Consider the following 27701-nt stretch of genomic DNA (forward strand, 5'->3'; position numbering starts at 1 on the left):
TATAATTTGTATCACTGTAGGAGCCATCCACGGGTATTTATCTTTAGGGCAGTAAGGCCACTCTCAGAGACAGCTGGGGATTCTTCACTGATCATTCACTGGAATTTTATGCGAAGATGGCATTTAACATGGACCTAACAGGAGTCAAAAGAAATTACCCTTTTTTACCAATGTTTAAGTCAGCAGAGATGCCGATATCGCGCAACAGATACAGCATGTGAAGCACATGTACAGAGGATGCTTATCAGTGTCTTTGTATAAAACTGGTATTTCAGTATTGGCTTTCTTCTTTCATTTATGGTCAAGCCTAGAGCTCAGAACCCTTAGCTTGCCCTTAGGATACTTGACTGTGGAATAAATAAATCAATTCAGCAAGCCATGGACAAAGGTAACTTATTCTGCAGTCAGTAATCATGATTACTATAGAGTCATTCTTAATCTATGCTAGTAGAATCAGAGCTAGAGACCCCAGAAAGCACTTGCATTAAAATGTAAATAAATTTGCAGTGCAATTCAAGACTTTTTCAAAAAGACAGTGAAAGCACCAAGGACTAGCCAATCAATATCAAACATGCTTCGCGTTACAACAGCACTTGACTTTTAGCAGCCCATTCCATCAGCTCTGAAAGCACTTATCAGCCTAATGCTTTTTCATTGCAGGTATCATGTCATTGTGATTGTGCTGGTCTACTGTTTCCCACTGCTTGTCATGGGCATCACTTATTCCATAGTGGGAATTACTCTCTGGGGAGGAGAAATACCAGGCGACACATCCGACAAATATCATGAGCAGCTCAAAGCTAAGAGAAAGGTACTGTTCCCTTAAACCTCACTACGTGAATCTTAATAACATCATCTGCAGTTGTGTTGCAAAGTATTCCAGTGTTTTCTTTCAGAAACAAAGTCATTTGAAATAACAGTCATAAGAGATCTACTTCAATAAAAAAATCAAGTTTGACAAGTTGTCTTCTACGTTGGCTAGTTGTTCTTTTTCTAACTTCACTGTTCCTCATTAAATAAAAACATTGGGATTTTAACTTCATACTCCCTATCTAGTGACAGGTGAGTGTGTCTGATATTTGGAAACAAAGCCCAAATTCTTAGCCTTTATAGACCTAAAATACTGAGTTCTGAACAATGGATTCGCAAACCATTAGCTGAGATTCTCACCCTACTGAAAAAACAGTGAATCTTACTGTAATTTTCAATACATTAAGGACCATGCAGCTTTGAGATGAGTGCTGATCAGCCTGTTCGTATTGAATGTTCTAGGTTTTACATAACTACCTATTGGTGAGAAATACACAAAACTTTTTTTATAGTATTTTTTCTGTTAACTTATTTGACTGTAAATATTGACTAGTCTAACAGGACTGTGGATTACTAATGACCTGATTATTTCCAATTCACATTTCATGATGTTTCAGAGCTATGAAGGCTTGTTTCTTATATTTTTTTCTTAACTGCACAGGAAAAATATTTTAAAAGCAACAAAACGTAGAGCAAACAATAAGCAAGCCCTTCTGCTTTTTATTTCTAACAATTTTTCATACTACAACACATTTGAATTTTAGGATTTGTAAAAATGTTACCCAAACATGGAGCCTAACTTACCAGTGGTGAGCATATTTTCAAATGCCTACTTTGACTCGTGATAACATGAATATATTTGAACCTGTTGTATATGCCACCACACTGCAGCATTAGCAGAATGCAACTTGTTAGGTCCTGGGACAAGAGGAAATTTTCTGTCAATACTGAGGAACACTGATGTTTCCATTTCTTTCAGGACATTGCCAGGAATATGAAAGTGTTTATTTCCAGATACTATATTTGTTGTTATGACAGAGCATATATGAAAGGAAAGATTAGGATTTTCTCATTCATACTTCTTCATAGGCATGAGAGACATCCAGAAGGCTCTATACCAAGTTTCAGTTTTCACAATAATAGGCATGTCTAGACATCTTCACTGTATGACACCCTGTGCTTCCCATGACACCAGAAGTGTTATTTATTTTGGACTTCATGTAGCTCTTTTAAGAGGGCATAGTGTTACCTCTCCATAGGAAGCGATTATATTATCGCTACTGTTGTGTTGTATTAGTTCAAATATATTTTGGTATGTGAACTGAGAGGAAATGATGAAAAGTCATCACGAAAAACTAACCAGTATGCTTTAAATATACGCCCCAAGGTTAAACTATTAGACTCATTTCCAGAAATACTGAAAGCATGTCACAAGATCAGCATTTTAGTCCTTAACATTATCAATAAAAGTCCAAGATTATCATTACAGTTTTTGCCATCCATGTTATCCCTTACCAGAAGTGTATTTTCAAAGTTACAGAATGTCTTTTTCTACAGGACATACGCAGAAATAGTTTTCACTGGTCAATTAACTGTTATTACCAACACTGCCCTTTCACCCATTGAAAAAAAAGGAAGAAAATACTCAGTGGAGGGTGCCTGGGGTCTGATTGCGAGGACAAGCTGAGGGATCATTTTGTATAAGAGATACAGTTTGCAAAAAGCAAGCGTGGAAAGCAGTATTAAAAACAGTAACTACTAAAAGCAGTAACTTGGAGAAGCAGAAGATCCCAGAACAGGACTGCTTTTTATCATAATAACCAAGTATAATAAACATCTTATGTCATAAACACCAAAGGTCTCTGAAGACAAAATTTCTCTTAATATATGGTATGACATGTCCAATTAGATCACTTGAATAGTTTTAAAACAGCACTCCTTAAGAACTCTAAATATATGCAAGAGAATAAATACTTAATTTAAGCATTTTAAGTGTGAGAGTATTGGAATTCATGCCTTCAACCCATGCAACTAGGAGATGAAATTATGTACAGATATATTTTAACTGCATCTCTGACTTCACTGGCAGAGCTCCATGACAGCTCTTCAGTTCCACTGCTGTTCTCTTCAACAGGATTTATGAAATAACTCATATTTGGAAAGATGAATCACAATAGGTCATTCAGGGTGATAAACGAATAGACAAGAATCCAAATAAAGTTATCACTCAGCCAAGCCTCTGATAACAAAGCTATGGCTTTTCTTTTATTCAAACAAAGAAACCATCTATTTTTCCTCCTGTTTTGTATGCAGATACCTAAGCATATGAAAAGTCTGTACTGGCTGCACTTACTACAGAGAACTGTAAAGCAGCAGACTGTGTCTTCCATGTTACGCAATGATACAGCGCAAAGCATGTTTGATTAGGATTGTTTGAAAAGGTATTTGGTGTTAAGACGTTAGTGAACATTTCATGTAAGACCTATTAAATCTTTTCTTTGCCAAGAAAAGATTTGCAGGTTGAGGAAATCGTTAATATAGTCACATCACTTTGTCTATGTGACAGTGCAAGGCACCCTGAATTCTTCTGAAAGCAACCACAAAGGATAAAGAACTCAAAGAATTTCATTCTACACAATATAGGTTGGACAACAGAAAGTCATACTTAGTCAGGGGGTCAAACATTTCAAATTTTTAGAAATTCAGGAGTTGATGGGAATGATAAGATTACTTGAGGAAACGTTTTTGGAGGAGCTATTTCATGACAAAAACTGATTATCTACCTTTCATACAATTTGTCAGTTCAGGGCTAGACTAAGCATTACACCAGTGGCTTCAGATCCCAGTCCATTATCAGTTACTTTCTGTCCTAATTCATGCTCCAACATTTGAACCACATTTTTCTTTTCCTCTTCCTCTTCTTTGAGGGATCAGATGTCTCATAGACTGACTCATTTAAGACTGCCTAATGTGAGTCTTTTGAACTTTTAAACATCCACCCACTACATGTGGGGACTTTGCAGACTTTAACCCTTCTTCTTAAAGCTACTGGCACGATATTGACTGATCTTCAGCTACTTTATTCTCCTGTAACTCCCATTTTCAAAAGATAGAGTTATAATTTCAATACTGTTATATATAAAGGCAGTTTATACATGGCTCTTAATGTTGCTATCAGCTTTTCTAGGCCAGTGTTCCTCACATTTAAGGCAGACGTAGACCTGCCCTCAGATATTGTCTCCCCACTGTTTTTTCTATCTAACTTTTCATTCCAATCCCTCTCCAGAGTTTACTTAACCTATAAGAGGGAATAATTATGTAGTGTAAATCAAATCAATCACTTACTGTCTTTGTCACAAGATACAGTTCTGATAAAACTTTTCCTGAAAAAACGTTTCCCAACAGAAGATACCATTGCTTTGACCCAACAGGAAGAATACAGAAGAACAGAAAACACTCTTAATTTTAAACCTTACCTTTACATTTCTCCTTCCTTCTGTTAACTTCATGATAATACTTCACTGTGCATCTGTTTTGGCAGTGTTCATGATTCCTCCATGCTCATGCCTCCTCTTGTATTCTTTGCTTCTCCTGCCACAGTCAGGCTGAGGCATCACCTCTGCTTCTTACTGCAATGAAGATTGAATAAAAGTCACATTTTCCCAACATCAAAGCTATTTTGTAAATATGCATGTAAATAAGAAAAAATACATTTACGAGTGACTCACACTATTATTACAGAAAGCATTAGAGAGATGGTCAAGTTTACCAGCCTAGCTATATAAGAAAATTTGCAAAGCTTTATATATATTTTTTGACATAAGTAGACATGCCATATCAATTTACGGTCAAATGTATCTATTTAACCAGTTAATACAGTATATTGAACACAGTGGAGGAGAAAATGAAAAAGCGGAAAACTTAAGACTGCCATCTGAAAAGGAAAATATGTTGAAATCAATGTGGAACTGTAGGAATAATGATGTCAGGGGAGTCACAACAGTCACATGTAAATTGAAAAATCACTGAAAATTACTATATGGGAAGCTTTTAGCAGATAAACAGGAATAGCCAGGTGAAGTGTTGGAAGGACTACAAATACGTGCTACAGAAAGACATCTCAACAATTTTAAAGAATTTTTGGAAACGAATACATGGAATATTCCCTTTTTTCACAGACTACAGAAGTAAACAACAAACAGGATCTGGACAAATGGTCTCTGTAAGAACCAGTGTGTGGTGTGAGCACTTCACACATAGTCATTCACACAGGTCTCTGTTTTGGGCATGTTCCTCCACCCTGTTGATCACCATACCCTGAAATGCAAGAACTGAAAGGTGCCCAATGGAACTAGTCAGACAGCAGTTTGAAGCAGGTAAAAGAGAGAGTAATTCATTTGTACAGAGCTTCTGAGACTCTGTCCTTACAGATGCTATGATCTCAGCAGGTTCAGAAAGGGATTAGTCAAATTAAAAATTAATAAACTCATAGATACAGAAAGAAGGAAGCAGAGACCCGCCCTCCTCTAATACAATTCTGGATGCTGGGACAGTATTAGTAAATGGAAGATGGAAAATGGTTCATGGGATCTCCCCAAACAATCACCTAGGATAACTGACAGCTGTCCTATCCAAGAGGGACTGTCTTACGTCCTTATGCTTCTTTTTTAAATAGTAGAACTGCTATTAAAGTTCAGCTGTTGAAGTTCAGCTATTCAGCACATTATTCCTGGCTTCTCACTGAGTTTCAGTGTAACTAAAAGGGCAGATTTCTTTTTTTAACCACATACAAATACGTGACATGAAATCATTTTAATATACATTTTTTAATCAGTGGATGAAATAAGGAAAAGTCTAGTTAGAAATAATGATACTTTTGCTGACATTAAATGGCAGCTGACCAGGGCACAATGAAAGAAAGAAGATAAACTGTGTCAGGGCGGTGTAGTTTATTAAGGGGCAGAAAGAAAAAGCAAGAGTCAAAGCCCAAAACATTATAAGCACCTACTAAGGCTTACAAAGACAGGAAAAAACAAGACCATACTCATAATCTAAAGTTTAGTCACCAAAAAAAGGTGATGAAAACCTCAAACTATGAACTCGCATATCACATGGTAAGTAATTCTGAATTTAAAGATCTTTATTATTAACACACAACCACTAAGTCTAGACAAACAGACTACTTAGGTACCAACCTATTCATAAAACTTCATAAAGACTGCATTCAACCATAAAAATATATATATTTTTATAACATTGTGGATCCAAGTAGTTGTCTTGCATGTGACTCCCTATTTCAAACACCATCTTGAAGATCTACTTTTTTCCTAGACATTTGTTTAGTCTTCCTCAAGGCTGGACAATAATTGTTATCCCAGGGGACTACACAAAGGCATGGTAAGTTTAATATCTTCCCAGCTATTTAAGCAACCCGTATTCTCCTAGCTTCTCCCAGTATGAGAATCAGCATTCCAGTCTCCAAGAAGTTACGATGCATGAAACAACCTACTCATCCCATCATGGTAGAATGAGGTGCAGAAATTCAATTTGTTACAAATGCTATATGCCTCGGGCCAAAAAGAAGTGCCTGTGTAATTTTTTTTTATTCATCAGCAATCCTCTTCTGTAAATGGGTCTACTGCTTTGTTATAACTCAACAACCAGAAAAAAATAACAATAATTTTTTTAAAATATACTTTTTAATAGTTCCAGTCCTTACATGTAAACATGCATCTCTTTAGGCAGTTTAAGGTGCAACAAAAGCACCACCTCTTATGTTCATCCACGGCCTTTCTTCTACAAAAAACACAAGCAACTGAACTGAACTAAAAGTTTCTCTAGTGATTGTCTCTAAATCTCTCACTGTTTGCATGTTGTAAAACTAGCCTAAATTTATGATTTCCTGCTCCTAAGTCAGTCTCACCTGAATTGAGTCACTGAGTCATACATCTTAGACTTGGGTGTATCTTAGACTTTGGAGTGAAAGTACTCTAAAAACAAAATCAGTTTGTAGATTGTGATTGTGTGTCACTGAGAACATGGCGAGTTTTAAAATTCAGTTTTATCTGCATTTGCCTTTGACATTGGCACATTTTTTTGCTAAAAGAAAAGAAATAAACAACCCAAGAAGAAGGAATTCTCAGGAGCAATTTCAGATCTAAAGAGCAAGCGTAAGCCAAGTGGAATGAACCTGAAATAAAATGGTAATAAAATGGTAAAGGTTGCTTTGTTTCAAGTCCAGTTATGATTTTCCCCTCTAACACCTCTGAAGGTGATGAATACACCAGACTGTTTACATGCATTTCACAACTTAGACCTTTTCATTTATGATGAAGAGACCTCTCTTTATTTGTATAAACTCTGGTTGTCATCTCTTTCTGCTCCCTTGTACCAGTTTTGTTTTTGCAGCTCTTACTGAGTTTTCATAGTGTTTTCAAGACTAGAAGTAAATTTGAATAGTAATACCTTAAAATATCTTCCATTGTTTTGTTGTTGTTGTTGTTGTTGTTTGTTTTGTTTTTGTTTTTTTAATTCCACATGGACCTTCTTTCTCCATCCACCCACTGTTTTAGTTTTCTGTATTGTCTGAATTAAATGCCATGATTCCTCTGAGAGATAGACCACAGCCAAAAAATATGTCTACAGTTTGCGTAAATACACTAAAATTGGTAATTTATTTCCCAGAGGAGGAAGCCATAGAATTATGTGTCATACCAGCATCGTGCTACAGTCTTCTAACCAGATGACTGCCACATGCATTACATAATGGTTATTCCTCTTAGTGACTCAGATGTCATTTTGAGGAACAACACCTCCTGAAATAGCATTTCCAAAATTCTCACCTTCTAAGTCAAAATCTGAAGCAAAAATCTTGCACTGTCAATTTTGGAAAGCCACATATACGGCTATACTAAAGAAGAATAGAGGTGGTAAGAACAATAAGGATCTGGAGCAAGACTAGAAATGACAGCGTTAGGCCAATTCTACTAGTAGCACAAACCATGCAGGACGACTCACTCACACCTTGAAAGCCTCAAAAGGTCTTTTACTGCCTCTGATTGTGGCCCATCCAATCTGCAGTCGAGTTACCCCGTAAAATATAATAACCTGTGACCACATGCATAGCCCTGCAGAGAACACAGAGCTCACAGGAAGCCCTTTCCTGGAGGGAAATCAAAACCAAATTAATTTTAGCCTGAGTTTTGAGCCTGTTGAGCTTCCTGGATTGCTGCCCTGCACCTGTGTGGTGAGGAGTGCAGGAGGCCTGACACAGCTCAGTTGTTGAAGCACTGCAGTCCCAAGAGCTGCACACCCAGATCCAGTCCTGTGTTGCTGTTCTTCAAAATAAAACAGAATTTCGGCGCATCTTTTTCTGAGTTAAAGCAGAAGGCTGTGCGATTACTGCCTTAAGACTTGGACCAAACTCCAGCTGCAGCACAAGCTTACTGAGGGAAAGCCAGGCGGAACAGCCCAGAGTCATAACAAACGGTGGCAGGAGCCAAACTGCAGAGAAGCTGCTATCCTCCGAATGGCGTTTTTAGAAGCAGGAGAATATCATAGCCTATAGACAGAGGGGTCTGTGCGCTATGTCTGTTGGCACCTTCACCCAATTCACAAATGTACCTTTAACTCAAGCACCTCATGCTTTAGAGGCCTCTGTACTGCAACACTGCGTACAACCCATTCAAAGCACCTTCATGGCATTATTCCTTCTCTGGGGTAGGTGGAAGGAGTTTCCTTCCACCTTAATGCTAAAATGCCGGTGTGAAAGCAGAAGCAGCAGATGCTGGCAGGGCAGTGACATTCCTGATATGTTGTTGCAAGCATAATTGGCCTTTTTACTGACCAAATATTTCCAAAATTTTCTGTTGGTGGCAAATCTACCTCTCCTAATAAATTCATAACCTTGTGCAGTCATTTGTGGAATGATAAAAACAGACTAAGTGCATCAAATGCAAAATATAAACCTCAGGTATCACTAAGTTTCTTTTTAACTCCATTTAAATTAAAATAAGATTTGGGGACATTATTAATTTTGGTTGGTTTGTTTCATAGGTGATAATGAACACTTTTGAAAGGGAAAATGCAATAAAATAACTATTATTTTTTTTCTGAACAGAGTTTTGCCATGCATTTTAAGTAACTACTCTCCAGGAACAATTTGTTTCATCTTTTTGCAACACAATTTTAGTCCTATCAACAGGAAAGAGAAGAAAAAAGTTTTCTTTAACTATATATTAAATAATACACATTCTTTCCCATTATGTTCTATGCCAAAATTATAGAGAGATATAGTAAACATTAAATGTTTTTTATAAATCACTTATTTAATTCCCCTAAGTGAATGAACTGAGAATAAAGTAATCCAAAAGACTGCAGGCTTTCCATACAACATAAGAGCCTGTGCTAGTATTTTGAAGATAACCAGGAGTATTCATCTTATTTTAGGTTCTAGACACCACTTCCATTGACAGGAGCCCACATAAAGCAGACCAAATATAGGGATGCTTGTGCATAATTAATTAGTGTAATTCAGCATAGCCTCATTTGTTTATTATTGCAATGTTCAGTACAAGGCCTTGTTTCAAAGAGAGAAAATTCACGTGTACCAATCCTTCTGCAGTTTGATATGGAAAATTCACGTGAGTCCTAGAACAGTGGCAAGGTTCTGGGAGAGCCTTTCGGTGAGGATTAAGGGTCCCAGAGCATTTTCAGAAATGTAGCAGAAAGTAGACTTAAAAACCAACTATTCCTACTGGGAAAACAAACAAAGATACAAGTATTTTGTTTCCCCTGCACCAAATTTCATCTCTGCTTGCAGAAACAAAATTGAAGTGTCCCTTGTCACTTGTTCCAGGTCATATTTACAGAAGAAAACTGTGGTAATCCAAGCAATAGTTTGAATTTAAAATGCATAAGCACGAGCCCATTTTTTTCACTTTTTTCAACACGAGGTAGATAATCATATTTGGTAACGCCAGCTCCACAGCAGCCACTCTGAGTCATTTTCTCAAGAACATAAACTCCTTCTGTTCCTCCATGGTGAAGGGCAGCACAATGATCCTTGGCCACCTCAGGAATTTTACTCAAACAGTGAAAAATGGGAAGAACTTACCGTGCACCTTCTGAACCGTTCTCTCTGCTCTGTATCCTCTGGGTACTGTACGTGCAGACCTTCAATGCTGTGCCTCAAAAAGGCTCTTTAGCAAATTCATTTAACAGAATTCAGAACTGTTCCCAAGAAAAGTCGAGAGCCATGCAGCATAAGTGCAATTAAAAATGGCAGTAGCTAAGACTATCCATGAAAAATGTCAGAATTTCTTTGATTTTGTGGGAAAAAAATAACATTTTAGCATCTGTAAGACAGCAATCTGACTCAAAGCTACTTCATACAAGAACAGACGATCTTTTTCAACTTTACGGCTTAAATAACAAAGCAAGTGATTGTGAATTCGGTCTGCAGCAAGGGATTATGCTAACTGAAATGAAAAGTAGTTGCTTTATTTCAAGCAAGCGAGAAAAAAAAATGGATGGGAAGTCAGAAGAAAATTATTTGTGGAGCACTAGAATTGACATGTGCATTAGCTGACTGAAAGACTTCCAGCACTTTTAAGCTCGCTGATTTTTTCTCCTTCTGAATCTGCATCTACTTCAGGTATTAAGAATCTACCCTTTCTAAAAGAGCACAGAAAATACCTGACCTGGTAGAAAATACATGAAAATCCACAGCACCTGTATCTCAGAAAACAGTCCAATCTCTATCCTGAAGCCAGTAGTTACCTCTGAATTACTAGTTACCTAATTTTCTTGCAAAAGGTGGGTATCTTACTCCAGCTAAGTGTTGTGGAGAAGCAAAGGACATAATGGTGTTGCTTCTTCTCTGGTGCTTAGTGCACAAGTGTGATATATGTCCCCAGGTTTGGGAAGAGGATTTACTGTTTGCAAGCTCACACCTAAGGGGAAATTCTTAGCATAATGTTAGCTTGGTGTTTTACATCTTCCAAAAGAGTGCAGAGCAGAAAAAGGAACACATTATGGCTCCCAGAGATTGTCTTGAACTATGTTTAAGTTGTATTCATGGATAAATAATATCCATGAGTGGGTAAATGAAGACATTCTTACATGGTTTGGGTTGTTAAATTCTTGCAAGAGCTGTTGCATCTAATTCAGACTAATTTTTCTAGCTATTTTTCATGCAAAATAAACACAGGAGGGAAAAAAAAAAAAAAGTATCTGCTGCTGTTTCTCGGTATAATAGGATCTGTTAGCTCTTTTTCACTTGTACTGCTTCAGATGTTTCAAAACACAGGCAAACCCACAAACTCCAAAAAACTTATGTCTTCTTTGTTCTTTTAAATACATTTGGTCTCATTACACCCGTTTATTAATGAAATAATGTTTCTAATTCGGAAGGGAAGGATTTAAATGAGCAGGCAACACTGCAAAGAACATAATTTTTCTCTAGACGTTGCTTTCCTTTGACACAGGCAGAAGTAGATCAATATCAGCAGAATATGTCGAGGAAAATCAGAATATATAATACTTTGATTTGCCATCAGATTCCAAATCTAGCCTCAGGACTTCCCTAGAGGTTGCACAACTGCTGAGGGACTCAGTACTACTAATTTTAACAGAAAGGAGAAGTCCTGGGACAGCAAGATCCCCTCTTTCCTCCAGCCACACTGCCCAGAGTACACAAGGGGAGGTTGAAGAGAGCACCAAGGGACCTGGGTGCCGCTGGGACACAGGTTGGAGACACCCATTAGGATCACACATTTCGGTAAACTCCATTGCAAAATGGGGGCAGGAGCAGAGCTAGGCTCTAACAAGTGAATTTGGTCACTTTCTGGTTTGCTTACTTTAGTGACGTTTCCTAATGCACAAAAGCAAACTTATTATTGAACTCTATGCAACACAGAACAGGGAAGAAAGCAATTGAAAAAAAAAAAAAAAAAAAAAAAAAAAAAGGTGATATCTCAGGAAACAGAAAAAGGAGAACGGGCATATTAAAAAGAAATGAAATAAAAGAACTTTGTATTGCCAGAACCACAGGTCTAAATACTCCAAACAACAGCAACAAAAAGGTACGGCTTTCTTTTATACTCTGCAGTTGAACTTACAAAGGTTCATTGGAGATTTTTTTAGTGAATCACCACAGCACAAAGACAAACAGGCTTCTGTAGCAAATTCATACTCAGCTTTTTTCATTTACTTTCCTTGTGCCCTAATTAATTGAGCTTAACTGTTTATTGGTAAGTGAAATCAAGGTTTACAGACCTGGAAGGCAGCCCCTGTTCATTGCACTGACGGCACCAAGAAATGGAGCTTTGCACTGTTTGGAAAGAACAAGGGGATGGACAGGAACCACAGCTATAAACTGTGAGGTGCAGTCTTGCACCTTCTCTAAAAGAAGAAGTTGGGAATTATCTCCCTCCTTTCAGCTTCCTCTTGTTCTTCTCCAACATTTCTGCCAACCCATAAGCATTCTGAGCCCATGAATGTGCTTTTTGATTTCTCTTATGACTTTTGTGGTTGACTTCAAATTCAGCTGTAACTTGCCTGTGTTTCTAACAATTATATACCACGGATACTGCAGCCTTGCAACATCTCACTTACCGCCATCTCCTTAGGCAATGTGCCAATGAGTGCATTGCACTATAAATACTCAATAGCAACTTATACTTGACTTTAAAGCAAAGCCTTTTCTTCAATGTCCTTTTTTTGCATGAAAAATTAGTACTCTTTTCTTCTAGGAAAAAATACTTTGCACATTAATGAGGAAACCCCACTGCATGTCTTCCCTTAAACATACGCATATCAGCATACCATCACTCAGATCGGCGAAACTCAAATTGAGATAGACTGATCTGAGAGGTAAATGCTACTTTTTAGGTTATCTTTGTTATTTATTAAGAACAGTTGCAAAACTGAAATTATTCAGAATGTAATGAGCTTTACTGTCCGTCGTTTCAGTGACTTGTGTTCACAAATGAAATCAAACCCTGATGGCCACCTCACATCATCTTTTGCTTGTCTAGTTTAACTTTAGAAACTTTAGAATTTGCTTTAGAAAGTTGTGCTTGAGGATGACAGTATTTAAGCACAAATTTCCAGACAAAAACAATTTTTTTTGTTGTTTTCACTGCTAATAAAGATGAGTGTGATATGTGTTGTTTTGCTTTGTTCATGTTGTTTTTGCTTTGTTTTGTTGTGTTTTAAGAAAAAAAAATGGAGACAAAAATCAGGCCTCAAAAGCTTCCATTTCGCACCTATGATTTTCCGATGGTAAATAATTCTAAGAATAATTTCACATGCACAGCTGGTACTGCAAGGTTTGCTAATTAAATGTGAAGGCAAGTCATTCAATTTTCAGCTGTTCTGAAATTACAGAATTCCTGGACAGCATTGAAGTAATACTAATGACTCCAACCAGACAGAACAGCACAGCAACAAGCAAAGCGCACCTGGAAATCAGTGGGCAGAGAGCTTAAGGACTGTGGTGAAATTCCGGAGTTAAGTCTTCTACCTGCACAACGTGTGCAAGGCAGAGGTGTAAATCCTTAGCAGAAGAACATGGGAAATCCAAGGGAGTAGAAAAGGAATCTTATTTAATGCTGTAAGAATGTGATCTGACTGTATTTTTGTGGCATTGTTTCAGATATAAAATTCAGTCCAGAAATGTCTAATTAGATACCTCCTCCACCAAAAATAAAAAAAGGCATCTTTACCTTCACACATAGTCCCACATCTATCTGTTTATACATGCCTAGATGTAGACATACGGATGCATGTTCACAGCAGGTGTATGTGACACTATGTTGTGGTGTGTTGCCTTCCCTTATAATAATACTCATCTTCCTTCTGCAATGATTTACAGTTAACTCTTGAAAAGTGGCTTAGAAGAACCAACTATTAATGTTGTATAAATGGACAAAGGTACCTTTTGTATTTTTAAGCGATGGTCAATATATATTTATCTGCAATAACATGCATTCTAGTCTTGTACAATACAATCCCAGCCTGCCGGTAAGCTCATAAATTTGGTGCCAGATGTTAAATGAAAAATTGCTTTGTTTCCAACAAGATGAGAATTAAGGATAGTACCATGACACTCAGACCTAAAATTATTTAACTAAATTAGCTGAAATTTTCTAACAATATTAGTCTAACTTAGGAAATTTCAGGTCTCTCTTTTTTTTTTGTTTGTTTTCTGGCAAAACTATTAACAGCAGAAAAATCAGCACCTTGTGCAAAGGAATGAACTGTTGATAGCAATCCCTGTTATTCTTCAGTATGCACAGAACAAATGCACAAGCATACGCCCAGCACAGACCCATCACGTCTGGTTTCATTCTACCCCCAAAACGAAAATCTGTTGTGTAACTTCTTGTGTTGAAAATCGTAGCCAGGCTAGCAGTTCACATGGCTGAAGGCAGAAAGAAGTAGTGAAAACTCCACGTAACTCGACTTTTCCTCTTGTGTGCTTAATGGGAGCAGTGGAAGCTAATGGATGTTATGTTGCCTGCAGAAAACAACAAATTAGGAACACCAGCCAAGGAAACTCTTAGCCTCTAAAATTAAAGAGGATCTTGCAGTTGCTCATTTCCTATAACATAGTGTTTACTCAAATCACATCTCCTAATTGGGAACAAGGAATACACTTGTGGACTGCAACACAAAAATCACCAGGGTCAATAAAGGCCATCGTATGGTGTCCAAATTAGACATTCTAACCTTTTTCTAGACACCTAATCATGGAATAAAATAATATTTAGATAGCCAAATGTAACTAAGCAAACATTTATTGTAAGAATCAGCACAGATGTGTTAAAGAAGCTTTTCATATTATTTTAACTAGCAAAAAGAGGATTCAATCCAATTAAAAAAAATAGAAAAAATAAAATAGAAAAATAGAAAAGTTTAAAAGGAAAATGATACAAAGGCATGCTCATATATGCTGTGACTAACTTCAATGACCAAATACAAGAATCAATGGGCAATAAATACTAGTCATAATAAAAATTAAAAAAATACATATTATTAAACAGCATTATCATTTCCTTTTTCAGGTGGTAAAAATGATGATTGTGGTTGTGTTGACATTTGCCATCTGCTGGCTGCCCTACCACACTTACTTCATAGTTACTGGGATCTATCAGCAATTAAATCGGTGGAAATACATTCAGCAAATCTATTTGGCCAGTTTTTGGCTTGCCATGAGCTCTACCATGTACAATCCCATTATCTACTGCTGCCTTAATAAGAGGTAAGAGCTAGTTATGAATCAGTTGGTGTGCATGTTTTCAGTGAGAAAGTAAGTGGTTTAAATGTGATAAAAGGCTATTTTTTTCACTTGAATACTTTTCAATGAGTGGGAAGAAAAAAAATCCTTTAGGTTTGTACTTGACATGAATGCAAAGAACCAAATGCACATTTCCAGCAAATACTTTGGTCAACTTAAAATTTCAGAATAAAATTCAGTATTCAGAGACCAACCCTTCCCGTTTCTAATTGCAAAATTTGACATCTATAGAAGTGTCCTATGTTTTGGCTTGAAAAAACATTGCAAAGTAAGGAACCAAAGGCAGTTATTAGTGATATACAGTGCAATCTGTTTGTTCACTAACTGTAGCCATTATTTTATTTTGCAGTACTGGAAGGATATAACAAAATGCTATTTAATGTGTATTTTACACCTAGCCATTATATTTCTACTAATTTCTGAGGTCATGTTTTTTATGGCAGCTGCAGAAGATGTTACTCATTAAAGAAATTAACACTGCTCATGTGGCTTAAGTATATTTTGACACTCATACGCTACAACATTATACGTCTGGATTCTTTAATGGAAATCAACAGAAATATTCCTAATTTTGAAGCTCATTAAAGGTCACCTGGTTCAGAATTCAATCCAATAATGACATAATGGTGAGAGTTTTCTTATAATCAAGTTTCATATTGAAATCAAGAAGCCTGAGTGTCTGCTTCCTTTTCACATAGCAGGACAATACAGCCTGTTGCTGGGAGTCAGGACAATTCACACAATATTGTTACCTCTGCTGGATCTGGTATCAGATGGGGTTATAATAGCCCAGCCTCATCTTCCAGGCTAATTAGGGTATTACTTATGTATCTAAATAGAGATAACATTATTTCAAGAGGAAGAAAAACTAAGCCCTGAACAAGGAAGAACATTGAAAATGAGATGAAAAAATAATACAGTCTAAAGATGTTTGGGTTTTACATCTTCCTACACTAAGCTTCTTTCCATTAGAGGCTCTTGCTTTATTGTTCTACTTTTTCTATATTTAGACTGCCTCTAAACAGAGGAACGCTGAACAGGAAGCTACGTGGTCATTTGTCATCATACAGCATCTCTGTGGCAAAATATGAAAGAAGAATAGTTTTTAATCAGTTCGATGTATTTATTAGCCTCTAAAAACTGAGAAGGAAAGGTAGTTAGGTTGGTGAGATCAGTCAGCTTTCACTGAAAAATTTATCCAAGATTTTCTCTCTGGTCATCAATGCTCCAAAAAGCTTACAGACACAATAAGCAACATTGCTGCATCATTGCAACAAAACCCACAGCAGCAAGAGAAACGATGAAGCCTGCTAAGTTTGAGGTCAAGGTGAAAAGATGCTCTTTTTCAGGTTACAAGAAATATACAGTGAATTGTTTTTCTAATAAATTTAATTTCTATGCTGCAAAGGCATGCACACAAAAAAAAAATAATAATAGTCCTTATATTAAACCTTCAAGTTCTAAATTAAACTAATAAAAAGTACCCATTTATGAGTATTGCAAGCACTAGTGTGCCAAAGCCCCAAAATTCTTTGCTGTTCATATATTACTCGCATTCAGGTCTCAGTTTTCTAGGATCTTTGTTATACACGGTTTTCCAAATATTTTGTTTGAATAACTATTAGGCATTACATCACTCCCATTCCAGTGTTTCTGACAGAGAGTGAAACAGCAGGGATACTGGAATCTGGAAGCTGGGGTGCTATTTAAGAAAAAAGGATGCAACAAAGTTTCTGCTGAAATAAGACTAAAACATAGATGCAGGTTTCATCACAAGTCAAATCACAGCAATTTCTGTGAAGGCAGTGCTAGGAAAGCTGGCAATTATTTATTTGTATATTTATTTTTAGACATGGGCAAGTGAAGGGAAAATGAGTATTAGGCAAATATCCATGTTACAAAGCAGGGAAAGTAAATAAAAAAAATCAGAATTAGAAACAAGCTGTTACCACTGTCATTTTTCCCCTACTCAGAAGACTTCAGCCCAGCAAACTCTGACTGCCTAGCCCACAAACAGCATCAGGGGCAAGGTAATTAGCTAGGTCCTCGTGTTAAGCCAGCTCTGTGCGTGTTTTCAGGGGAAGGCTCGTGGCTGGCTCTCACCAGGTATCTTTCTCTCCAGGTTCCGAGCTGGCTTCAAACGAGCTTTCCGCTGGTGCCCCTTCATCGAGGTGTCCAGCCACGACGAGCTGGAGCTCAAGGCGGCCAGGTTTCACCCCACCCGGCAAAGCAGCCTCTATGCCGTGTCCCGAATGGAGTCCAGCATGACCGTAGTGCTGGATGACGGGGAGAACTCCCACGCCAGCCGCAAGAAGAAGGCGGCTCTGAGGGATGTGAGTTTCAATGGCTGCTCGCGGAGGAACTCCAAGACCATCTCCGCAGCCTCGAGTTTCCTCAGCTCCCCACACACATCGGCAGATGATTATTCCTAAAGCATTTCAGGGTGACACTTGCTGGAAGGGCAGCGCTGGATGGGCGAGAGGCAACGCTCTCCCACCTCGGAACCAGACATCGTATCACCAGAAAAGTCACAATTCAGCTGACGAAGCCTAGCTACAATTATCGTGAGACTTGTAGGCATCACTGTACCTGTGCACTTTGGACAGAAAGAAGAACTTGAAGACACGTATTCATCAGTCCAAAAGCAAAGTCACAGCTTATACACAGCATTGTTTGCAATCTAAACATTATCTGAAACAAGCCAATAGCGTAAAAAAAACATTTTTTCAGCTGTGTCTGACCTGTGGCATTTGTTTCATTTACTGCAATATAACAGCCTCCTTCACTTACTGAAGTTGAATTGTGTGAGGTTTTCTACTGAGTGCATTGATTTGACAGTAACAAAGTTATGTAAGACCTGATTTAAACTTTTTTCTTTACAATGAAGATGTAATAAACCCCAAACCTATTCAATTGTTTTATAATTTAGCCTCATCCCCATGCAAATGGTCAAGATGAAGTTCATATGAATGAAGTTCAGCTCTGTCTAACAATATATTTTTTTTCAAATACATGTGAAATGTTTTGCTTTGTTTTTCAAAGGAAGAAGAAAATCTCTAAGGCTATGTTGAATTCTACATAAGTTCCTATTTTACTGAACGTTAGATTCTGATCAAACACATACTTCCAGGAGGATGTATTGCTTAGGTCAATGTCCCATGGCTTTCTATTTTAGTGCCAAGGGTAAGATCTTCCTCCAGCGGCCCTAACAGGAGCTTTGGGATGTACAAAGGTCAGAAAAGGTTGGAAAGGTGAGGAATTCCCCCAAAAAGACTTTAAACTAAATGTTCAGCTAACAGATCAAAAAAAAAAAAAAACAAAAAACTGTGGCCATGAACTGTCTTCTCTGCAGTAGATGTGGTGTTTCACCGACACACCTCCACCAGGAATTTAGGGGGTGACTGACCGTGGCTGTTGCAAACAAAGCTGAACTTAACCCAAAGGAGACCAGAGGGAGGCCTCTATTTTAGATCAGTGGCTGCATGAGTTGGGTGGATCGACTGGCTTCATCACTTCACGGGTCAGCTGTTGGTGCGAATGTTTGATTTCAGTGAATCAAAACTTCAGTGTGGATGAATGTCTTCCTGAGTCAGCCAGACCAGCAGGGTGGGAGTTGGTACGGGCCAAGCTGAGCTGGCTTCAACACACATGCATATCCCTTCCCAGCAACTACGGATGCCCAGCATCGTGGTGGTGAGCATATCATAGAGACAAGTCACTGGAGTCATGTTTGTATTGTGATTTACCTGTACAGTGCAATTCCTATATTCTGCTGAGTGTAACTTGTACTCGTCTTATATCCTATCAAATATCCTCAGACACGTACATTTGGTATTAAACAGTAAACCCTCACACACAGAATAACTGAAAGAACCTGGTCATAGAGCAGTCTGCTCTGATACACGAAGTGCAGCACAATTCCAGAGCCTCACTTTTCCTGTCCAAGGCCTGATCTAAGATCCACTGAAGCAAAAAATTCTGTTCATTAATGGCTCTCCTGACTGTTCATTACAAATAAAATGAATGAAAGAAAGAAAGAAAGAAAGAAACCAACCACTACTCCATTATCAATTTTCCCTCAAGCCACATTTGCACACCCACCTTATTTTCAAAAATAATAATAAAAAAAAAAAAACAACAGTAAATATTATGCAGTATGTATGAAAGTCATTCTTATTTATTTTTTCCCTGAAATACTCTATTTTAAGGATATAAAATCTTCGCAGGTGGTTACAATCTCAGCTGAGGAGGTTCAGGACCCCCCCCACACAAAAATGAGCGTAAGCATATTAACCTGGCAGTGATATATTACCTGCACGTGTCATGAAGTCTTCTGGCTGCTTACACACAACTTTTAAGCAACATATGTACAGAAAATTTGTAGTTGTTAAATAAACTGTCTTTTCTAAATGTGACTGTTATAAAATCAGTGTTGATAAAATCTGTCTATGAATGTAAGTTTGAACACTATGACTGTAGTGATCTTCATTTGTGTACAAAACATCATACTCATTACTTTAATGATCCTTGATTGATATATATTGAGGCAGAAATGGCAGCTTCCTCACACCTGTCTTTTTTTTTTTTTTTTTTTTTTTAAATGAGTGGAGCAGTCTCACCATTACTAAGTGTTTTAGGATATGATCTGTTGAACAAGTAATCTCTTGATAATCTCACTATACGTTGGCAGGGTGTAGATGTCCAAACCCAGCCTCAGCATTCCTGCAGCTCACCATCACAGCATTTTTCGTAACAAAACATTGCAATGACACACGGTGCTAACCCAGATCTCAGCCCAGTCTCAAAAACCATGAAGGATTACACAGATAATCCTGTAGCACAGCAAAAACTGGGACCTACAGCAGGCTGCATTTTAATGACCGTTTCTGAATAGATATTTTCAGCAAGTGTCAAGAGCATCAGGAAGGTTCTTCCCATCTCAAAGATACTCTATGACATTGGTCTTTCTCATGCAAAACAGTTCTTACTGCTTCATCCCAGGCTCCTTCTGGAGTCTGCCTCTGAAATATTTGTCTGGTGAGAAAATTTCACTGGCACCTGACCTGCCTTTTGCAGGGAAGCTCCCCTGCTATGGGACAGGTTCCACTTTTTCATCTCCAGAAGCGTTATCTTCAATATCACTTTTCTCTGTCATTCCTTTGACATTGACTACGCTTGTGCTTAAAAGCTAAACATGACTAAATTTAAACACAAATCTTGAAACCTCATTTCAAGAAAAGAGATTTATTGTGTCTTTGTCTCAAGTCTTGCATATAAAAGCATGATGTTGAGAGGAAAACTGAGCTCAAAGTATGCTCTGGGTACTCGTACAGGATGCATTCGGGAGATTGCAGCCAGGAACTGCTTGGCAGGAATCCCTTGACAGCTGCCCTCCCAGACCACTTCAGTTTTATTACCAAAATTAGGATGCACTGGCAGAACTGGACGCATGAGCTATTTGCAGCACAGTTATATTTCATAGCTCTGTCTGCTGAGGAAGCTCATTGACCACTACTAATACACATTTTCCAAAATGCTATACCAGGGGAACTGGCATAGAGAAAGGGACCAAAACTCAAGTTTCAAAAGCTGTCATTTTCAAGGCCAGATAAGAACATTCCTGTATGTTTAGAACATGGATTTTTCGCCTTTACTACTGGTGATTTTCAGTGGCAGCAGTGAACAAGAACCTTATTTCACTGACAGAAATGTCAAAACCTGACCAACTCATCTCTGCGTGAAGTATGCATTTATTTCAATATTTTTGAAGTTGCAACAGCGCAGGTAAAAATTTAAATCTGCTGTACTATTTTGTTCAATTCAAGATGAGATGTACATGTAGAGCCCCAATTACTACATGCTGTTTATTAATGAATACCTTCACACATTGCTGTGGGAGAAGCAGGAGATTGCCTAGGATACACCACTGTTTACAAACGTTGAGCGAGCTCCTGGTATTAATGAATGCCTTCAGTTCAATTCAAGCCTTTTCCTGTTCATGAGGATTTAAATGATTCTATTTTCATTATTCAAAATGATTTGTTGAGTCCAGTCAAGGATAATTCTTTATCAGTCCGTGAGCAGTTGCCGTGGGTATTTAAATTCAGATTGTTTCAGATGGGCTCATACATCACACGGTGTAGGGTTACTTTTACGGATACCTAACCTGCCTGTTAGGAGTGCTCTGTAACAGCCTCCAGAATCGTTATTTCCAAGAGTTTCCCAGCACTAAGTTTCTCACTGCAGTATTGGTGATGTAAAATAGCAGGGACACCAGCACCAGTCACCTGGACACGCTGCAGTAGTCCAAAACCACTCTTCATAGCTTGCTAGGCGTGCAATCCTCCTCCTACTAGTAGGATGTAAAGACACCTCAGAGCTAGCAGCAGATGAGCTTAGGTACAAGAGATGGTGCAGACATGCTAACACCAAGCTCTGTGAGGGCTAAAATTTACCTCAGAATTACCAAACTAACAGATTATTCTGGGTAAACTTGTCCAGGCTGCCAAGGCCAGACCATCTCCACTATGCAGATCCACATACATACGGTTCATGTAGCTACCTCCACGTTACAAAGCAGTTATGTTCCCAGTGTATACTAAGAAACCGCCCATGTAACCATCTGCCATGCTCTCAAGCACTTCCAGCACCTCTCCCTAGTACCTTTTTAGCAAATGTCTCTCACACCACGCCTACTCACAGACTTCTCCCTCAGCGAAATACTTCCTCTTTCACCGCCTCCAGGTCATCCTGAGCTCAGTAAGGTTCGTATGAAGAGGATCACAGCAGCGTGGTCGCCAGGTGAACGTCACAAGCCAAAAATAACAAGTGAAACCTTCAAACTCTCCTTTTCAAACACAGCTGAATAGCTTCTTGGCTGAACGACTTGAATAACCAGGGAAAGCCTTGGGTATAGTTATATCCAATTATTGTGAACTTCTGTCCCATAAAACAGACATTTCTCTTCATGGCAGGCTTTTATATCTCTCTCTTTTTCCACTAGATGTTTTGGTTCCTCAGTAGTTTACCCATATTAACCTAAGGTCCCTGTTCCTATCCCCTTTTTGTCTGCTGCTGGGGCGAAAACAGTGGGCGCTGAGGGGGCTGCCTCTTCTTTGAGGTAACCTCCATTTCCTACAGAGCTCAACCTCACGTAGCGTGGTCAGAGTGCTCTGCCTTCTGGCAACTTGGGGTGGTCTCAAGAGATTTTTCCCTCATCACAAATGAGCTCAGCACTCAAAATAATGGGTCTGGTGTCACCGGTCAAACACCCTCTTAGCACTTCCTCGCAAAAATATTGTCAAACAGCTAAGGTATATGTACATGAAGTTTGACTCTTTGGCCCTGAAAGGTTGAAAACAAGTTGGGTAGAAATTATCCATAATGATGTCCATCCATAACGTCTTTGGAAAACAACGTCTGTCACTCAAAGTAACCAAATACACGGTAAAGTAATTCAAAATCAATAATTCTCTCTTCCAGTATAAAAGGCTGACAGTTGGTAACAGTTGTTTCATAATTAGGTAAACAGCACAGAAAATTATTCACTGAGAACCAACTGAAGAGATTATTTCGTTGAACTGTATCTCACCCTTGGAAAAATCTGGAGAAAACAAACGCAACTGAACAGAAATTCATTTCCCTGACAAAATCCTATTTGAGTATGCCAGACATCTAACACAACTGTCCGTATCCAGAGCCCAGATTTAGCAGTTATAAATAAATTAGACTGATAAGCAGAATTTGTCAGCTCAGAGTTCCACTAATATTTTTGCAAATAAGGAAAAACAATTGCCCCAGCTCTTACGAGTTGTGCTGTTATTTGAATGCTGAATTCACAAAGCACGGAATGCTCTGAATTTCAGCATACATTATCATATGTCTGCAAGTTCATATCTGAAGCATCTTTCCTTGTCTGTATTGTACAATAAACCACCCAGGATGATCATTAAAAAAAAATAGCTCAAACAGCTTAGAAACAACAGCCTGCAAGTATTTTAGCATACAGCAAACATTTTCGAACTAAATGTGTTTTAAAAATAAAATAGCATGAACAATTGAAGAAAAAAAATATCTTACCAAACAAATCCAAGAGCCTATAAAGGGTTCTAATGCATTTCTGCTACGTCTCATTTAAGGTAGATCAACTTTAAACAGCCTGAGCACCCGTGGCCTCTATTCTCAAGTATAGGGTTGGCTGATGAGGAACTTAACTTTAATCAAGTGTCTGTAGCAAAGCTGTCTGTCCTACTCAGCTAACACGATTGTGTTGTGCCAGTTTCTGCAGAAAGCAGCATGCAAGGAAGAGATCTGGCTAACTTACACACGTGGCCAGCTCCCACTCCCAGATGACATTATGTCACCCAGTACGCTGGTGGGATCTGCTGGAAGTCTGCTCGTTACAGCTCCATGCAAGGTGGAAACAGCTCAGGAGGATTAAACTAATTTGCCCCATAACCTAGCTATATGTACCCAGTTATTGTTTTCCTTTCAGAAGCTGCTGTAAGTACATGTCAAAAGTGATGAGCCTTAGAGTAGAGATTACCCAGCTACTAGAGACTATACAAGAACTAGTGGAAACACCAAAAGAAATCATAATTTCTTCCCTTTCTGAGGATATGCCCATAAGCATGAATGGAAAGCCTGAGTTGTGAAGGTCTTAATACAGTGAAATCCAGCAAATGAAATGGCACTTATGGTCCACAACAAAAGTTATGATTAAACTGTTAGATTTACATTTAAAATTTATACAGTATCATTTATAATTTAAATTATAAATTTATCGGAAACATACATAAACATATACATTACATAAATATATTTACTATATGTATTTACATACATAAATTTATATCATTTATATTTCTCCTATTCCAAAGGAGATGGTAAAACTCCACACTCATCCTACACACCTCCCATCTTCCTGCCATACCAAAATCTTTGGGCCCCCTACTCCAGTTTCTACCCACTAAAGTCTGGCCCCAAGAGCAGGAGGCAGCTGTGATGCAAACCATCCAGCTTCCCAGCACAGCTGAGCCTCTACAAGTTCTCATCTCAGCGTGGACCTAGAGACCTGAACGAGGCAGGAGAAGAGGTCCTAACCCCTTTTCACCAAGCAACTCCATTTGCCTTGGCTGTCACAGTGGTACACCAGGGTATGTGTTACACAGAAGCTGTTTGAAAGAGAATAGATAAGGGACATGCCAGGAAAGAAGGGTCTTGAACAAAATCTATGAAATAGAAGATCTATTCATGGAAAAGGACTTGAAATCTCCCAGTGCACCTCAGCCTCTGAACCGCAGCTCCAGGGCCCGTTCCCAGAGCTGAGATCCTTGCAAGAATTTTCCAGGTACAATAAACACCCAGCGAATTAAGAAAGGAGATGCTGGACAACCAAATAGTTAAATGCTGATACTCTCTTCCCTCTCCCACTGGCAGATGACTGTTGCAATGGAAAACCATGGGGACGTGTCAGAGGTTGGTATGAATGAGGAAAAAGTGTGCTAATCACTCCATTTTCATGTACGGCTTTGAAGGAATCTAGGTCACTGTTTTCCTAATCAATGTAATATGATCTTCAGCCCCAAATGCATGTTCCTATTCGACTGGATAAATTTGGCTTGGGGATTAATTGCTACAGAAGAGCCTTAATTCTTTCAAGGCCTCTGAGGAGGAGATAAAGGAGCTTGCAGGTCATGCACCAGAGTACCCAGGAGCCCTTGGCTTTAGGGGTAATTGAGTACAGAAATTGAATTATTTTCTTCTTACTCAGGCTGCCATGTGTTTCTGGGTATATTAGGACAGGTTCTCGAGGTTTTAATTGACAAAGCACTGTTGATATTACTTTTGTCTTTCCAATCACTGCCAGAGCCATTAGGAATTAAAGTCGAACACTGATTTAACTTGCTGAGGAGGCATAGCACATGGCATAGTTGTTAACTCTGCAAGGCTGCTGCCTGGAGATGAGGGTAGAGCTAAAGGAAAGGGAATGGACTGAAGTAAGAAGCTATTCTTTGCCTGCCAGCCATGGATTTGAAATTTTGGAAGGAGCTGCCTCTGGCAAACAATGGAGTGATGTGTACTGAGGTTGGGGAACCCCAAAGGTAGTGATTTAAATACTTCTCTTAGGTGAGGCGCCTGCACACTGCTGTGTGCACATCACACACGTGCCTGATGTCCATTCATGAAGCCTTTTTTTTTTTTTTGGATGCTCTATAGCACCCCTATAGATCCTTCCTGAATAGGAAGCTTCTTCTGCTCTCTCTTCTGGGTTTACTTTCAATCACACTGAAGAGGAAGGCCCAGAATTTTGCCGTCGATGCTGGGATTAGCTTTTACACACCAGCTAATCCCCAAACAAGTGGCATCGCTACCCTGAGAGCAGCTGACACTTGTAACAGCTGAGCATCAGCTGGGTGCTTTTAAAAACCCAGTCCTATGCACGCAAATTGAATTATCATATGTAATGAGCTTGTTATCACAAGTAATCGATGAAGTGGGTCAGACTTTACCGTGGTATTAATAATCAAGGGTGCATTTTGCTCTGTTCTTCCACAGCTTGGCTGAGTACTTCATAAAAGTCGAAGTATTGTAGTGTAAGAAAGTGATGAAATTCAATCCCTTGCCAACATCTGAATTTTCCTGTTTTTCTCCAGTAGATCAAATTGTGTTAGAGCCATCCATTTTGTGTTTCTGTCCTTATAATGTAAATTCCACCTGCTCCCCACTTTTTTTTTTTTTTTTCCTCCTCCTTTCTCGCTCTTCTCAATGGCTCTCAGATGAAGACTCTATTTGTAAGGCAGCCTGAAAATGGCCCTACTGAATTAGGGACCTCCATAGGAAAAGTGTTTTACAGTTAGGCTGCTATAACTGAGAAGTATTAGTCTCCGGCTCTTCCTCCACCTCTGTAAGAAACTGCAGATGGGCATGAGATAACTGGGCTCTGTTCGTAATCTTAACAATGAGATTTGCAGGAGATGCTTTGGTGCTCAATAATCAAAAAGAAAAAAAAAGTTATTCGTTGCAGAGCAAAAAAACAGCAGCTGGTGATTGCAGTCATACAAAAGTATATTGTACCTTTAAACAATTAATATAAATGTTTTAAATGGGACTTTTTGTTATTTCAAATACTTTTAAGAAAAAGAAAAAAAGTGGGGAGAGGGATAGAAAAAAAAAAAGGTATTAATCTTGCTTATCCTGAGAGAAAGCATTCACTCCCTAAGCTATAGAAATCATTACGTGTACATTTTTAAAGCTCAGCATTTTCCTCAACGAGCACACCATAAAAGCTTTTACTGGAAATAGGCAGAAAAAAAATGGCCTTTTAACTTGTCTTCCTACAAATTCCAATAAAGCTTCCCCCTCCCACCCCCTCAGTCATTTGTGGCCTAATACTATCAAAGTACAAACCTGTCTGCATCCTTCTAATATGGAAAACCAACAGGAACCCCCAAAATGCTTAACAGAGATGCTTCTTGTTATATATCAAACTGTGTGCCTGCAAAAGGCACTGGGAAAACAAAACACTGAAAACTGTATTAGGGAATTGACGTTTCACCTCAGAGACAGCAGTGTGAGAAAAGAAATATTATTTTATAATCATAATATATAAACATGGTACTTATTCCTCTTCCACATAAGTTCTTGGCATGGAGCAAGACCTAGTGAGTGTGTGCTGCATGCTTCATGTGCAGCAGGAAAAAGTGTGTGATACAAGAAATGACAGCCAAAAAACAGGTTAGCTAATAAAATTAGTCACCCTGATTGGAGAAGGCTTTCAAAATGTCACCTGGTTCTCTCAGGGGGAAAAGGCACAATTCCTCTTCTCCTCTTGCAAGGTTAACATTGAACTCACAAGATGATCTGCAAGAGGGGTCCAAATACTGTACGCCTTTCAGTTGCATGCGAGCAAGTTAATTAAATTATTCAGGGTTCTCTCTTACATAACCGAGCACATCTGCTCCTCAACAGAAATTATACGGATATTTTCATTACAGAATTTCATTTGTATTCATTCAGGTACAAAAAAGCGAGCATAACACATTATTTTTCTTAGCTTTGCTCCTAAGGCACTCATTTACACAGAAGCTGAGTATTTGTTAAAATTATATAGCTATAGTTGACAGAAGATTTTCTGAAAGAGAGCGAAAAAGAAGATTAAACATGAAAGCATTGCTAGCTTCCAGTTGTTACTGAGACTTTAGGTATTTCCTCTAAACTATTTAAATAATTTAATCTGCTGAATGCAAGAGGAAAGGCTTTTCTGATTTGCAACAGTTGCTGTTTGCAGAGAAATCTTAGAAGTATTAGAAATGTAACACAGCCTGTTCTCTAAACCTTGTGACATTTTAGAAATACAATGTGCATTACGGATGGAATTGAACACTCACCTCTGGACACTTCTTGTTGAAGGCTGCTTAAAACTTTGTCAAGTTACAGGTTTATGGAAGTCTTTCTAAACTATTTAGTAGTCAGTACCAAAGAAATAAATTTGATATGTTTGCCTTGCAGCTTTATGGCTTTTGGGCATTCCCACACCATTCCAAATGTACAGCTATGGATTTGAATACATTACTGACTCAACGCGTAT

General features: G+C 38.4%; 1 protein-coding gene and 1 long non-coding RNA gene across 7 annotated transcripts in view; one reads left to right on the forward strand and one right to left on the reverse strand.

Moving 5' to 3' along the window:
• TACR3 (tachykinin receptor 3) overlaps window positions 1–19527 on the forward strand; it is a 36708-nt gene extending 17181 nt beyond the window's left edge. The window contains exons 3-5 of the mRNA XM_005029699.6: window positions 661–811; window positions 14880–15076; window positions 17235–19527. Coding sequence (XP_005029756.1) covers window positions 661–811; window positions 14880–15076; window positions 17235–17544 — 658 coding nt within the window. The 3' untranslated portion in view covers window positions 17545–19527. The remainder of the gene's footprint in view (window positions 1–660; window positions 812–14879; window positions 15077–17234) is intronic.
• LOC106020089 (uncharacterized) overlaps window positions 1–27701 on the reverse strand; it is a 252097-nt gene that overhangs the window by 175167 nt on the left and 49229 nt on the right. For all 6 annotated transcript variants that reach the window (XR_011808848.1, XR_011808851.1, XR_011808849.1 and 3 more), the window contains one exon: window positions 4287–4439. This is a non-coding gene — a long non-coding RNA (uncharacterized lncRNA). The remainder of the gene's footprint in view (window positions 1–4286; window positions 4440–27701) is intronic.

The sequence above is a fragment of the Anas platyrhynchos genome, chromosome 4 (assembly GCF_047663525.1).
Source record: "Anas platyrhynchos isolate ZD024472 breed Pekin duck chromosome 4, IASCAAS_PekinDuck_T2T, whole genome shotgun sequence".
In the NCBI taxonomy this organism is placed as follows: Eukaryota; Metazoa; Chordata; class Aves; order Anseriformes; family Anatidae; genus Anas; species Anas platyrhynchos.